General features: G+C 60.0%; 1 protein-coding gene across 2 annotated transcripts in view; it reads left to right on the forward strand.

Moving 5' to 3' along the window:
• Positions 1-2,362: 2,362 nt before the first annotated feature.
• The window catches only part of SLC9A3R2 (SLC9A3 regulator 2), a 32,121-nt gene continuing 18,737 nt past the window's right edge, over positions 2,363-15,746 (forward strand). The window contains exons 1-2 of one of the 2 annotated variants that reach the window (XM_041490290.1): positions 2,363-2,671; positions 6,621-6,878. In XM_041490290.1, coding sequence (XP_041346224.1) covers positions 2,462-2,671; positions 6,621-6,878 — 468 coding nt within the window. In that variant the 5' untranslated portion in view covers positions 2,363-2,461. Of the gene's footprint in view, positions 2,672-4,802; positions 4,883-6,620; positions 6,879-15,746 lie in introns of those variants that run through there. The other variant, XM_041490291.1, reaches the window with a different exon arrangement.

The following is a 15,746-nucleotide window of genomic DNA, read 5'->3' on the forward strand; positions in this document are numbered from 1 at the left end:
CATGCCCTTTGAAATCATCCCCTGGGAGCAGCCAGGCCCAGCAGCCCCACGCTGAGTGATGGTGAAACAAGGGAGGAATGAGCACGGAGCATCCGAGCCAGTGGGAAATCCCAGGACTTCATTTATTCCCAGTTCGAGCTGATCACTGCAGTGCAAGGGCTCTGCGCTCCCAGCAGGGATCGTCAGCACCAGGAGCAGCCCTGAGCTCGGGCACAGCTCCCTCCACAGCCAGCAGAAGGTGCTGGGGGTGCTGGAAGTGCAGCCTGGTGAGCTCCAGCTGTGGAGTGGAAAGCTGGACGTGGACAAACAGCAGCACTGAGGAGGAGGAGGAGGCTGAGCGGGAGGAAGAGCAGCTGCCATGGCTGGGAAGGAACCAGGAGAGTCAGGAGCAGTGTCCAGCCCAGCCCTCGGCCAGCAAAGCTCCCAGCCCCGAGCAGGATGAGCTCAAGGGAGTGACTGACATCCCAGGACAGGGATGGGCTGGGGGGGACATGGAAATGCCACCAGATCTGCCCTAAGCCACTCACGGAGCCACGAGTGACACACAGGGCTCCTGGCATCTCAGCAACGTGTGTGCAGAAGGACCCAAAACCTCCCCCCCTCTGGAAGCTCTGGCACAGCCCAGCCACTCCATCATCACCATCCTCCTCCTCAAAGAGCTCCTCACCCTCCCACTGCCTCAGGAACAAACCTGAGCAGGCTTGGGGGGCCAGCTGAGGATCTCCCAGGTTCTGAATGAAGATTGGCCTTTGTGGGCTCCCCAAAATCCCCACTTGGAGCTGCCAGGGAGCCTAGAGGGTGACTGATTTCCATAACTGGGAAAGTCTTCCCAGCACCTGCATTTTAAATTAGTGTTGCAACAGCATCAGGCCGAAGGCAAACGGAGCAGGACACAGGTGGGATTCTCTGTTGCTGCTCAGACAAGGGCAGGGAGGGAATTAGAAGCAGATGCCGACCAAAAAGAGCCCCAAACCCTTCCAAGGAACTGAGCTCACAGGTCCCTGGACTGCCTCTGCCTCCAGGCAGGCCCAGTCTGCACTTAGAGATGTGCCCAAACCAAAACACACAGAAATGTAAATGGAAACTTCTGCCTGAGCAGGATCTGCTGGGTTCACCCAAGGCTCTGCCATTGCAGGCTGCAGGAACCTCTCTGAGCTCTCTCATTTTGTTCTCAGTGAGACTTGGGAAAAGGCAGGATGGGAAGAACCAAAGGGATTTTGTACCTCGTGAGGAGGCACCTTTGCACAATGCACTTTAATGTTCCTTCCAGCTCCTTCTCTGTCGGCTGCAGGGAAAAATGCAGGATTTCCCTGTGATCTGTGTTTGTGCCAAGGGATGCACAGGCTGTGTCCCAGGACAGGCAGCACAGCCCCGAGCTGTGTGCCAGAGGCACAACCACAGCTCCTAAAGCAGAGGGATCACAAAATAAATGTTTTATTTTAGGATCACAAGGTGCTCAGGCAAAGATCCAGTGCTGAGTCAGGGCTCTACCAAGTCCTCTACATTCTCTACAATAAATAGATGGGATTTTTTGGGGAAAGAATGACTTTTGCAGACACTGAGGTTGAAAAAATCAGTAAATCCAGGGCACACTTGAGAAAATGCTTGTACTTAAAAAAGAGCATTTAAAAAATAATTTAAACAACTGTTTTCCCCCTTTTTGAAATATTTTCTCTCTGTTTTATTATCTTTAAAAAAAAATTCATGCTCCCAATGCTTTCAGGAAGATATTCAAAAGGGTTAAAATATTCACTCTGACCACCCGAAACATTTTCTCCCACCGTGTTTTTATTGCACTGAATCAAAAGAAAAACTTTTTGGTTCAAATAAACTTGAAACAATTCCTTCTCCTCCCCCCTTCCCTGCAGTATTTTGGTTTAGCCAGTGAGTGGAAAAATCAATTATTCGCACTCCTCTAGCCCGATAAAAAGCTTCAGGACTCCACAAAGAGGCTCAAGGGAGCAGTTGTGTTGTACAGCAAATAAAACGGTCTCAGTTTCGCAGCTCTGCTCTTGGGTCACCCCGGATTCTGTGCTGAGGTCAGCGCTGCTGGAGGGACACAGGCAGTGGAGGAGCCAAAGCTTTGTCACTGGGGGAACTCAAACATCCTCCTGGGGGGACTTCAGATACTCCTGGGGGGACTTCACATCCTCCTGGGGGGACTTCAGATCCTCATGGAGGGACTTCAGATCCTCATGGGGGGACATCGCATCCTCGTGGGGGGACTTCACACCCTCCTGGGGGGACTTCACACCCTCCTGGGGTGACATCAGATCCAGCTTTGGTGGGACATCCCCTCCTCCTGGGGGGACATCACCTCCTCCTGGGGGGACATCAGATCCCCACGGTGGGACACCGCAGCCCCGGTCCCGGCCCGCCCCTCGGCGCCCGCCCCGGGCCGCCCATAAAAGCGGCCCCGCGCCCGCCCAGCGCCGCCGCCGCCGCCGCTCCGCCGCCGGCCATGGCCAAGGACCAGCTGAAACCGCGGCTGTGCCGAATGCTCAAGGGGGAGAGCGGCTACGGCTTCCACCTGCACGGCGAGAAGGGCAAGAGCGGCCAGTTCATCCGCAAAGTGGAGCCCGGCTCGCCCGCCGAGGCGGCGGGGCTGCGCGCCGGGGACCGCGTCGTGGAGGTGAACGGGCTCAACGTGGAGCAGGAGACGCATCACCAGGTACGGCCGGGGCACCGCGGCACCCCGGGCCGAGCGGGGCTGTGCCCGCTCCAGCCGCCCTGCGGCGGGCCAGAGCGGGATTTCACCCGAAATATCCCCGCGGGAGCATCCCCGGCCTGGGGCGGCTGCAGCGGCGGGGTGGATGCAGCGGTGGGGTGGGTGCAGCGGTGGATGCAGCGGTGGGATGGGTGCAGAGGTGGATGCAGAGGTGGGGTGGGTGCAGAGGTGGGATGGGTGCCCCCCCAGATGCCAGGGCAGGGCTTTGCGGGACCCGCAGCTCCGTGCGGGGTCGCGCCGCCGGGCGCAGGACGCTGCAGCCGTGTCAAGGTGGGAAAGGCGAAGAAGGTGTGTGGGGCTGGGCAGGGCTCTGCCGCGTTATGCAATCTGTGGTGGAAAGGAATGGGGAGACCCGAGCTTTATTTCCGGCTCTGCTGTGGGTTTTCTTGGCTGCTTTGGGCGAGCTGCGCCTGCCTGTGCAGCCCGGAGTGTGGGAAGATGCCTGAAAATCTCCAGATAAAGCTGTGCAGATGTTCAGCAGTTGGGCTGGCCAGGGAGCGATAGGGCTCGGAGGGGAGCCGTGGCTCTTCCTGGCCACGCTGGGACTGGGCAGGTCCGAGGCTGCTCTTTCTCTGCTCTCCCACAGAAGCTGTTTCAGGCTGTGGCATTTTCTCCCTGTAAAACTGAAACTTGCGTTTGTCAAACAATTTAGTCTAAAAAAACCCAAGAAATGCGGAAAAAAACAAGCAATGAGAAAGAAAACAAACAAGCAGTGAGGTTCAAGCTACTCCAGTCCTGCTGGACACTCGGAGCCTGGCAGGGGCACAGTTTGCCTCGTGGTTTGTGGGGCTCTGCAGGATTTGGTGTTTTAGTAACTTAAAACATCTGCTCAGCCCGGCTGCCAGCACTGCAGGGGACAGAGCTGGGATGTGCCTGGACCCCGCAGAGTGTTGGGGGGCTCTGTGTCCCCAGACCTCGCCCCAGGTGTGGATGTTGCCGTGCTGAAGGTGAAGCTGATCCTTCCCGGTGGCTCCAGTAAAGCCCCGTGGACTCCCCTCACGAGCCCGGTGGGGTTTGGTGGCTAGCTGAGCTTGTTTTGATGCTCTGAGCCAGCCGTGTGAAAGTTGATGTTTGTCCTGAGTGCGATTTCAAACCCCTTGAAGGAGGATCCCCATCTTTGATGTGGCTGGGCAGGAAGGAGGGCTGTGTTCCTGTGGTGCCTTGGAAGCCACCAGAGCTCCCTGCTGGCGCTGGGCTGCTGGGGACGGGCGATAGCGGAGCCAGCTGTGCCTTTGAAACGTGCTGGGGCTTCCCAGTAGGTCAAGTGAAATGGGAGGGGGAAAGTTCTCTTTCTTCCTTTTCTTTTTTTTTTTTTTGGTTGTTTGTTTGTTTTTGCTGCTGGCGGCAGGATGGAGCGCTGGCACTGCTGCCTGCTGCAGGGCAGTGATTGGAACAGGGTGTCCAGGAACTCGGTGCCCGCTCCGGCTGCTGTGGCACTGGGATCTGTGAGAGTGCCAGTGCTGGGAGCCTTGCCTGCTCTGGGATCACCCTTTTCCCTGCCTCAATACCACAAGAACCTCCTCTTTCCCCCAAAAGCTACCCAGCACTGATGGGCCGTGGTGAGGATGCCCTGGCAGGTCACACGATGGCTCTGAGCAGCCACCTCACCGTGGCCCTTCCTCGTGCTGCTCCTTGCCCAGCCTCGAACAAATAACACTTCTCCATGTGCACAGGGGAGCCCGCAGCACACCAGGCCTGGCTGCTTGGGTGTAACTGTGTTTCCAGCTGAAGCTGGCAGCATTTTTGTCTTTGTTCTCCGTTTTTTCCTTGGCCTTGCCCAAGGAGCGAAGGCAGAGCGTGTTCTGTCTCAGAATCGCATCCTGGGTTCCTCGGAACCGGGCAGAGCCGCAGCTCCTGAGCACAGAAAGGCTCCTGGTGCCCAGGTAGCCTGGCAGCATGGAGCTGGGCACGGGCACCTCTGTGGGAGCTGTGCTGGTGGCACCGTGAGTCCTTGGGTGCTGCTGTTTGGCAAGGGTGGCAGGGCCGGCGCTGCCGGGCTGGCGCTGCCGTCACCAGGGGTAAAGTCTGCTTGGGTGGAGCTGCAGAAATCGTGGGGCTGGGTGGGGTGCTGAGGAGGTCCCAGATGAGCAGGGCAGGCTGCATTGTCTCCAGAAGCCTGCGGGACTCCAGGCCGGGAGCATGGCTCGGAAGCGGGTACGGCGCTGGGCAGGAGCTCGCCGGGAGCTGCTGCTTTGCCTCCCACCTCAGGGAGACCTGCTGCCTTGGGGGGCTCCTCACAGCCCCTTCTGCTCATCCTGCTCGTGGGGAGGGGGCAAGGGGCTCTGTGCCACTCTCCATCCCTGCCTGGCACTCGTGGGACCTTTGCTCTATCGCTGCTCTCGCTGTGGCTGTCGGGGGGCTCGGCCATGGGGTGAGCCCAGCACTGCTCCACGCCAGCTTTGGACCCTTCTGTGGACCCTCGGAGCTTCTCTGCAGTCTGTGGGACCCCTGTGATCCCCTGTGCTGCCTGGAGCACCTGAACTGCGGGCTCTGGGGGATGTCACTGCAGGGCCAGCACCTTCCCCGTCCGCATCTTTGCTGTGCGTTGGCTGCTGCTGCCGGGTCCCCTCTGGGAGAAGTGTCCCTGCTGGTGTCAGCAGCACCGTCTGATGTCAGATGTAAACGGATCTGAACGGGAGCAGATGGATTTTCTGGGCCTGATGGATCAGCACCCTCCAGGCTGGGAGCCCGGGATCGCTGCCGCGCAGGCAGAGGCTGCAGTGGATGAGTTAGTTAAGCCCTGTCTGCAGCCTGTACATTTCTTGCAGGCTGGTTTTTTTCCTTGTTTACAGATACCGGCTCTGTTGACCTTGAGTGGAGCTCGCAGGGAGTAAATAAACGCTGGTTAATTGCGTATTAGGCTCGTTTGTCGCTCTAACCTTGGCGTGTCTGGTCACTGTGACCTAGATCAGAGCAGGAGCCCTGCAAGGAGCCCCGGGCTGCTTTTGGGGGTTCCCAGCACGTCTGGGGTGTTCAGGGCCACCCCATGGCTGGGGATGGTGGCTAATCAGGACTGCCAGCAATGCCACCCCTCCTCCTCCTCGGGATGAAGGCCTGTGCAGGGAGGAGGTGCCCTCGGCAGCTGCCAGCAGTGAGTCTGGAGGTGGTTTCCCTGTGGATGTTCTGGGTTTTCCCTGTTTCCATCCCAGCCCGCTCTGGTGGGATTTACCCCCTGCCTGGCTGTGGGATCAGTTCCTCCTGGCTCTCTGCAGTGTCAGAGCCTCTGCCAGTCTCTGATCCCTGCAAAGGAGCCGGGCACAGCAGGACAATGTCCCCATTCAGCCCTGCCTGGAGCTGGATCCTGCCAGGGACGGGCTCATCTCCCGCTCCCAGCGCTGGCTCCCCTCTTCTCTGCTGGTTCCCAGCACGGGCTGGGGATGGATGCATGGAATGGGCTGTTTTCCTTCCTGAATCTACCCCTAACCTGCACAGTGGTGTGGTGGGGGACAGTCCAGCACCCAACTGCCCACATTGGTGCTTGGAGCCTTCCTGTGCCCCCTGGCTCATGCCCTGCCCTGGCTATGGGAGTGGGACACCCTGGATTGGGGAGATGAGGGTGTTTGCTGGTGGGACACAGGGCTGCTGATGCTCGAGGGGCAGTGACAGCCTCTGGAAGCTCTTGGCTGAGCAGGAGGCCATCCCAGGTAGCTGGGCAGGGTGGTCTGGGCAGAGCTGCTGTGTGGCTGACGGACCTGGGCTGGAGGAGATCCCCAGGGATCTCCCAGAGCTGTGTCCTTGCCCTTTCTGCCCCATCACCAGGGCTGGCTGGAACTCCTTTCCATAACCCTTTACCCAGACCGGAGCTGCAGCACCTGGGGGGGAGCTGATGGCCCTTGGGTGCCACCCCCGAGTGTCCCCATGGCTCCGGCTGAGCCGTCCCTGTCGTTCCCAGGTCGTGCAGCGCATCAAGGCCGTGGAGACGGAGACGCGCCTGCTGGTGGTGGACAAGGAGACGGACGAGTACCTGTGCAGCCTGCGGCTCACCTGCACCGAGGACATGGTGCACAACGGCATCCTGCTGGGCTCAGCCCTGCCCCCTGCCAAGGGCCCGGCCAGCGACAACGGCGAGGTCTGGAAGCCACAGCTGGATCTGAGCGGGGGCAGCCTCCAGAGGCATTCCCACAGCTTCTCCTCGCACGGCAGCAGGAAGGTGAGGGCACAGCGGGGCTCTGGGGAGCCTCTGGGATCTTCTTCCTCCTTGAGCATGGCTTGTCCCGTCAGAGAAAAGCATTCTATGTGTGACTGTCACCTTGGGGACCCCCGGTGTCCCAGGCTGCCCTGTGGAATATCTCATTCCAGGCAGCACTGGCTGTTGGGGGCTGTGCATTCCCTCCCCTCCAGTGCCCCCGAGCGTCTCCTGAGCTGCTGGGGGGCTCTGGGGGGCTGCCAGTCCTGGGAACAGTCACCCCACGGTGCCTCAGCCAAGGCTGGTGTCCCAGCCTGGGTCTCAGGCTGCCCAGAGCAGGGCTGTGGCCAAGCTGGAGCTCATGAATGAGCTTCTCTCCCTCCATTATTAGCAGGAGGGAGGGAACATCTGGGTTGAACATGTTCGCAGCTTTTTGCTGAAATAGGAAGTTAATTGGCTCTTTTTGAGCAGCCTGGGTCTGGACTGGGATTCAGCACTAAGTGCCTTTTATTGGTAAACTCCTTTCCAGAAGGGAAGGAATTCGGGGTGGAACACGTCCAGTTTCCATGGCTGCGGGGCTGGAGACGGCGCAGGCTTGTGCGGGGCTGATAGCGGGGCTGGCTTGGGCTGCGAGCGAGCCAGGAGCTGCCTGGGTGTGTGTCACCCTGCTCCTCGGCCCTCTGTCCCCTCCCGTTCGTGTCCCCCTGTCCTGTGCAGCCTCTTCAGCACGGAGCTGCTGGGCATCCCCCTCCTCTTCCTCCTCCTCCTCCTCCTCCTCCTCGCTGGGGGCCCTGCAGGGGCTGCCCTGCCGGGTCGGTCTCTGTCCCCTCGCACTGGGGCTGCTGGCTGGGTGCTGGCCCAGGAGTGGCCACTGGGCTGCCAGGAGGAGATCCATGGAAGTCAGAAAAGCGTTGTGTCCTCAGACATCCCCCGTGCAGAAATCCCCCGTGCAGATAAAGGGTGATGCTGGTGCGAGGCAGGAGCAGCCCGGCAGGAGAGGGGCTCTCCCCTCTGGTGCTTCCCTCTGGAGCTATTTCCAGTCTTGCAGAGAAGGCTCCCCCTTCCCTGGGCAGGCTCAGAGACAGTGTTTTATTCTTCTTTATTTATTGCCTGATTTGAAGCTGTGTTTCCCCTGGAGGCTGGAGCCCCCCTGGGACAGAGCTGGGAGAGGAGCCATTCCCAAGGAGAGGGTGGCTCTCCCCACCCATTCCCAAGGAGAGGGTGGCTCTCCCCACCCATTCCCAAGGAGAGGGTGGCTCTCCCACCCATTCCCAAGGAGAGGGTGGCTCTCCCACCCATTCCCAAGGAGAGGGTGGCTCTCACACGGGGCATTTCCTCTCCTGCTCTGTTCCCCGTGCTGGTCGGGCTCCAGCAGCAGGAGCTGACGGGAAGTCAGGCCGGGGGAACAGGACGGTTCTTTCCGGCCTTTGGGCTTTGGCTCCTCCGAGGAGAGGGTGGGACAGGGAGAGCAGGGCTGGGAGGGGGAAGGAGAGCCCGTGTTCCCCCCAGAGGGGCTTTTCCTGGGCACTCAGTGCTCACTGTGCTGGACGCAGGGGAGCTGGCTCCAGGGGTGGTTCCTCCCTCGTGGGGATGGGGTCAGGCTGCTGAGCACCTTGGGGTGGTTTGCTCCTGCCTCGGCAGCTCTCGGGAGAGCTGGGCACTGCCAGCTGTCCTGCCAAGGTCACTTCTCCCTGCCAGGGCCCTGTGTGACTCTGGGGTGAGGTCAGGGGTGGCTGGAGCAGCAGGACCTGCATCCTGTCCTGTGCCTTGCCATCCTGCCTGGTTCAAGGTGGTGAAACCTGCTCCAGGCTCCTGGTCTGGTTGGTGTGTCCCTCTTGCTGGCTGCCAAAGCAACAGGAGGCCAGGGCCTGGTGGGGAAGGGGTGCTGGACCCCGATTTCTGCCCTGCACTGTGTCCCCCCACGGGGCAGCTCGAGCCTGACCCTAATCCAGCAGATCACAGGCACTGGAATGTGCAGCTCCCAAGTGTGAGGGTTTTTTTGGGAGATTGCTGCTGCTGCTGCTGCAGTGAGGCTGTGACAGCTGGGATACACTCAGAGATTTGTCCCCAGCCAGATTTAGGGCTTTTCTGAGCTTTCCTGGAGGCGTTCAGTGAAGGAGAGGAGGCAGCTCCTTCCCCCTGCAGATCTGTGGCCCCGAGCTGCCCCTGTGGGAATGGGGCTGGTGCTCCAGGGAGCTGCATTTTTGTCAGCAGCGTTTGTTTATAGAAAGGCTGGAGTTTTCCTGCGTTGGAGGCCGGGGTTGTTCAGGGCAGCCTGAAGAGATGAAGAGGGAAATCTGGTGGCTGTGATGGAGCAGGGAGGGTGGGCACGGCCCTGCCACCCCCCAGAGCTGCCATGGGTGGGGAGGTCACCCTGCACCCTGGCACCTTGTGCTCCAGGAACCTCGGTGATGCCATGAATAATTCAGCATGTATTTAAAATCCTGCCTGGGGAGCAGGTCAGCAGGGCTGGCAGCCAGCAGCTGTGGCTGTCACAGCCCTGCTGTCCCCGCTGCTGTGGGGACAGTGCCCTGTGTGGCCGTGGTGGCACAGGGAGCCAGCAGGGCTGCCCTGTCCCACAGAGTTGTGCCCATTCCTGTGTCTGCTGGGCTGGGGGCATTTGTCCCACTCTGTCCCCTGGCAGGGCACGTGTACCCATGCCAGGTGCTCCCCTGTCCCCAGCAGGTTCTGGTGGCCACCAGGCTGTTTCCATCCTTCCCAGGGCTCTGGCTCTGCCCTGCAGAGGTGGGGCTGGGGGTCCCAGCGTGGCAGGGCTGCTCCAGGTGCTGGGTGGGAGCTGCTGTAATGGCAAAGGTGCCTTTGGGCCACGGGTGGCTGTGATTGAGCACCTGGGCTGGTGGTGTGTGAAAGGCAGGGGAGGTGCAGGGCTGCCAGGACCTCCCCTGGGTGCTGCTGGTCACTCCAGAGGTGTCCATGGTGGGCAGGGGTCCTGGCCAGGCTGGCAGCACCTTTGCAGGGGCTGTGGCTCTGCTGTCCCATTCCTGCTGGGCACTGGGACCCCGTTATGGCCATCAGGGATGTCCTTGGGACTTGCTGCCTGCTCCAGGTGTGTTTGTAGCAGAAACAAGAACAACAGCAAAGCCAAAGAGGTGTTGGGGGTGATGCAATTCCCTTCCTTCGTGCTCTGGTCTGCAGGGGCTGGGTGTGCAAAGGGGCCTTTCCAACCTTTGTGAAGGATGAACTTCTCCATCCTTTATCCTTTGGAGCACAAACCCACATCTTGGAGCTGCTGGATTCCAGCCTGTGCAGTCTGGGAATTTTAATGGGGGGGAATTAGTGGCTGGTTGCTGATTGTGCTTTGCTGGGGAGGGATGTGTCACCTTAGGGTCACTGCTGGCAGGAGCTGGAGGCAGCAGGCTGGTGTCCCTGGGGTGACACGGGGGCGGTGGCAGCTCCTGAGCCCCCCGTGTGTCTGGGGACAGCTGTGCTGCTCTCTGAAGGACGAGGGCTGGGCGCCTGTGGGGACCAGGTGTGGGGTCAGTGCTGACCTCGAGGCAGTCAATATTTACCCTTCTCTTTGGGCCAGGAGTAAGAACTTCTGCCTGTTGCAAATAACCCCTCGTGCTGTGGTGTCTCCTGCCACAGCGCTGCGAGGGGAGTAACTCAGGACAGATGTCTTTGGAGCACTTGGCCAGCTCAGCCGAGGCCCAAAATTTAGGGCTTGTAGAATAACCACAGAGATGTAATAAAACCAAACATGAGCAGAAATGTCTGCAGCAATTATGCAATTTAAAAAAAATAAATAAGTGGATGGTTTGAATTAAAGCACTTCCCTGCAGCATCCTCCACTGCCTGCGGCAGGCTCGGGGCTGTGGGAGGATGGCACTGGGAAGGATGGCAAAGCTCAGCCCTGGCACAGCCTGGTGATGCCCCTGCTGTGCAGGGAGAGGTGTGGGGAGCCCTGGGGCACAGAGCCCGGGGAGCTGTGGCTGTGTCCCCTGCATTCCCTGCCCTCCCCACAGCAGCTGGGTTTGGTGATGGCGTGAGAGGGCAGAGCCAAGGGGCAGCAGGGGCTGTGCCACCCCGGGGGGCAGCAGGGACATGCCACCCCGGGGGCTCTGCCCATTTCTGCTTTAAGATAAACCACTTTGCAAAGCCAGCTGTGCACCTGCAGCGTGGAGCTGCTCCTGGCTGAGGACATGGATGGGATGGGTGAGGAAGGGACGGTGCCTGCAGAGCCTCTGCCAACCCCCAGATCCTTGCCATGGGCACCCCTGTGCCCTGAGGGGTCTGCCTGGGGTGGGGGCTCGGCCAGGCGAGGACAGGGGTCCCAGGTTTTGGGATTTCCATCCCAAAGCAGCGGCAGCAGCCGGGCGGAGCTGTGGGGCCGCTGACCCCGCTGCATTATTGATGTCGCCGGGCTGTGGCATCGCGTGTCACCGGGCTGGGGGTGGCTCTGGAGCAGCTCCAGCTCCGCTCCTCGGCAGTGGGGGCTGGGACCGAGGGGATGCAAATCCTCATCCCTGGCAGTGCCCAGGGCCGGGCACAGGAGCAGCCTGGGATAGTGACGGAATGAGGGAGACTTGGAGCTCCCTTCCCATCCCAGGGTTCCGTGGTGATTTTGGGACGCTGCTGCAGGGTTTGGGGGGCTCCAATCCCCCAGCCCTGCGGGGTGGGACAGCCCCAGCCCGTGTCCCTGTGCCCTGACACCCTTTCCCTCTGCTGCCAGTTTGGGATTCGTGTTCTGGCTGGGATGAGCAGCGTGTGCTGGGCACCACCGCAGCACCCAGAGGAGGGGCTGGCAGGGACCCCAGCCCCGTCCTGCCGCTCCCCGTTCTGGCTGCACCATTTCCCGGGGGCTGCGAGCTGGAGGAGCCGGGCAGGGCAGGGATCCCGCATCCTCCCGGAGCTGCGGGTTGGATGCCCAGAGCTTCCTTGGCACTGCCAGGGCAGGGCTGGGCAGGCGGCCCCCGCTCCAGGCCGGCCCTGCAGAGCGGGCTGGGGGCTATTTTGGTGCCGGGCAGCGCAGGAAGCCCCTCCCGGGGAGGAGAGCATCCACCCCGCGGCACGAACTTCCTCCCCGCGGTATTTTTAGTGAAACACAAAGCCGGGGAGGGGAGGCGAGAGGCAGATTAGCATCGGGAGGAGCCGTGCCCTGCCAAGAGCCTTTGTTCCCGGAGCCACACGCTGCCCAGGGGACGGAGGGGTCACCCCGGGACCCCCCAGCTCCCCGGAGCCGGCTGCAGGGCGCTGGGGATGCTGCGGGTGGTCCAGCCGGTGCTGATCCCTTCTGCATCTTCGAGTAATGAAAAACTTTCCCTCGGAACGATTGGGAAGCTGATATTAACTGGGAGCTGCTGGAAGTGCAGCCCTCCCCAGCCCCCTCGGCTCGCAGGGATGGGCTCCAGCAGCTTTCCCTCAAAGCCAGCCCCGCTCACCAGTGGGCTCCCAGCCAGCTGTGGATGGTTCTGTTCAATGGCAGGGCTATTAAATGGTTTAGAATAAATTAAAAATCTTCTGGCAGCGGCGGGGCCTTCAGCGTGTGCCCTGGCAGCTGCACAGAGCCTCTGCTGTGCCTCTGCTCCATCCCCTGGAGCTGCTCCAGCCTGCTGGGCTCGTGGGCTTGACATGGCAGAGGAAACCTTAAAACAATATTGGGTTTGGGCTGGGTTGTTTTTTTTTTTTTTTTGGGATCCTCTGTTTATCCCCGAGAGCCGAGTGAGTTGTGGAGAAGGGGATGTGCTGCACGTTCCCAGCTGTTTATCCATCCAGGGCTGTCCCAGTGCTGTGTGGAGGGATAAATCATCCCAGGCCTTGGATCTGGACCTGCTGGTGCCTCGGGGGTGCTGTGGCTGTGGGGGAATCCCAGCTGGGTGGGAGCTGCTGGAGCTGTGGGATTGCTGCTGGGGAATGGAAACAGGGGGGCAAAGGTGCCAGGGCTGCTGACTTCCACTCTGAACCCCCGGTTTGGAGGGGGCAAGGCTTCCAGACACACCTGACTTGCAAAAGACGTTCTAAAGAGCTCCTTTTAACCTGTAAAGCGCCGTTCCTTGAGTGCTCACAGCCCTTGAGGTGTGCATCGCTTCTGTGTTGTTCATTCCTGCCCTCCGGGCTGGGGGAGTGGGGGCAATGATGTACCCAGCACTACAGAAGAGCTCAGGGTGGAAGTGAAGGTCTGTTCTGAGCTGGTTTTGTCTCCCAGTCCTTTGCTCTGCCTCTGGATATGGAGATTTTACAGGCACTGGTGGTGGGAGACTCCAGGCTGGGATATGAGAGAGCAAAAATTAAACTTGTAATCAGTAGAGGCTTTCTCCAGATCCACAGGTCTCTGTAAATAAGGAATTGAACCTCAGGCTGTTGACATAATTCTTTCTGGCAAGATCCATCTTGTAATTTAATTTCATTACATTTTGCCTGGACTCCTGAATGTTTTGGTTCCATTGCTGTGCACGTTCTGGCCAGATCCAGACGTGGAGCTGGATTTTGTTGGCTCAGTGTCTCTCTTTTCCCACTAAAGCTTTGCAGGAGTTTGTTTCCAGGTACAATAAGCTGGTGTGGGATGTTTGTTAGTGGTGAGCCCGTGAGAGCCAAATTTTAGTAGTTTTATGAGCTCTGGGAAGGGGAGAAAGACAATTCCCTGCAGGTGCCAGTGCTGTGAAAGTGTGAGAGGCTGCTCAGTGGGCAGAGAATTCTGGAATGGTTTGGATTGGAAGGAGCAGGTCAGTTAATCCACCCCCTGCCATGGCAGGGACACCTTCCACCATCCCAGGCTGCTCCAAGCCCTGTCCAGCCTGACCTGGGACACTGCCAGGGATCCAGGGGCAGCCACACCCTGGGTGCTGTGCCCACCCTCACAGGGAACAATTCCTAATTCCCAATTTCCCATCCATCCCTGCCCTCTGGCACTGGGAGCCATTCCCTGTGTCCTGTCCCTCCAGCCCTTGTCCCCAGTCCCTCTCCAGCTCTCCTGGAGCCCCTTTAGGCTCTGGAAGGGACTCTGAGCTCTCCCTGGAGCCTCCTCTTCTCCAGGCTGCACAATTTGCAGTGCCTGGCTGTGGGTCTTTCCCCTGGGAGGGTCTCCAGCCTGGCACTGAGCTGTCCCAGGGATGCTTGAGGGAGGAGTTGGGGCCAGGAGCAGCAGTGCCCGGGGGTCCAAATGTGTTCCTGGGCCTCTCCATCCCCATCTGCTGGGAGTGGGGTCGCTGCTGCTGGGCTGTTCTGTGATTAAACCTCTCATGGAATTACAGGGACTAATCCCCTTAAAGACACGAGCAGCACAAAAGGTGGTGGGAGGGCTGATCCCCCTGCTCCAGCCTCGGCAGGCTGAGCTCCCACCCTTGGGAATGTGGCCCTGGCACCTGGCTGAGCTGGCATTCCCTGGGCACTGATGCTGTGCCCTGGGCAAGGTCTCCAGGGGCTCTTCCCAGCCCCTGAGTGTCCAGCTCCTTCCTACCAGAGCAGCAGCTCCTCATGAGGAGCAGCCAGAGGCCATCCCAGGTAAATCACTTCATTCTGGCCTTGGCCTTGCTCATGGTTAGCAGGATTTAATTAAGACAAGCCCTAATTAGTTGTAAGCGGGTGAGCTTTGCCTGGAAGAGTTCCCTGCTCCTGCCTGGCACTGGGGGGTGAGCCAGGGGGATGTGGGAGAGCCTGTGTGGTGCTGGAATGTGGGCATGGATTCCCCTGGGAGTGGCTCATGGGTTGTGCTGGGCCCCCAAATCCCTCTTTGGGTTTTGTGAGCATGTTCTGGGGCTGTTCCCCCTTTCTGGGGGCTCTGTGTTCCCCTTGCCACAGGCAGGGATGGCAGCGTGCCCAGAGCCCCCAGGACTGGCACTGGCACCCCCTCACCCCAGCTTTATCAGCAGGAGCAGCTGGCTCTGGGGTTATCTCAGGAGATCCTCCCTGCCCCAGGAAGCTCCTGTGGCTGCCCAGGGCTCCAGGGGCCACCGCAGCCCTTATCTGCCCTGCCCTGCTCAGCTGGAGATAAGCTCAGCTCCCTGGCAAGGGGCATCCCTCATTTTAAGGAGCTTGGGTTAAAAAATGTCATTTTTGGAGCTCGGCAAAGCAGCCCTGGTGGTTCCTGGTCCCATCAATCCCGGGTTGATCCTGGGTTGGTGTCCCAGCAGTGCTGTGGGGTGCAGCTGGTGCCAGCATTGTGCAACGGGGGCAGTGACAGCAGGGTTGAGTTGTGGCTGGGGAGGTCAAGGGCAGCCCCAGCAGAGCTGGAGGCGCTGGGTGCCGTGCCCAGCTCAGCAGGTTTTGTGCAGGAGCTGTGACTTTTTTGGGAGAAGGGAGCAGTTCACGTGTGGAGCTGAGAGCTGGGATTGAGGCCCCTCACCCCCCTGCTGCTTTCTGGAAAACGGCACCCCTGGATGTTTTATCGCAGGGTTTCTAAACACAAAAGGCCTGGCTCACACTGGGTGACCCCGAGCGCCGTGCCCCGCGCTGGCTCTGCTCTCTGGCTTTGCACAAGGAATGCAGAGGATGTTTGGAGCCCTCCCCCTGCCCCATTTCCTCCAGCGAGCTGGGCTGCCCGGCCAAGACAAATATTGGGAGTAAACTATTGAACTTCCCTGGGTCCAGCGCTCACAGAGCAGTGCCTGTTCTCCCCTCCCTGGGCAGGGGCCGCCCTGGGGGTGCAGATGTGTCCCCCTGCCCCGTGCCCCCCTCGCTGCCGGGTGGGCAGAGCAGGAGAAAACCAGCCCCAAAGGGACAGCAGGATGCCTTGTGCCTTCCTTCCCACCCTGCCTGTGCTTTGCTGGGCTCTGCAAGGCTGAGTGTGGCACCCATGACCTCTTCCTCTGGGCTTTGGGGGCTCCTGGAGGGGACCAGGGTTTGTGTCCTTGCTGGCCTGTGGTGCAGAACAGTTTTCCCCATTTTGTATGAGATGCCTTGACTAACAGCTGGCTTTCTGCAGGGCACTGGGCTTGC

The sequence above is a fragment of the Pyrgilauda ruficollis genome, unplaced genomic scaffold (genome assembly GCF_017590135.1).
Source record: "Pyrgilauda ruficollis isolate IOZ18807 unplaced genomic scaffold, ASM1759013v1 scaffold122, whole genome shotgun sequence".
NCBI classification, from domain to species: domain Eukaryota; kingdom Metazoa; phylum Chordata; class Aves; order Passeriformes; family Passeridae; genus Pyrgilauda; species Pyrgilauda ruficollis.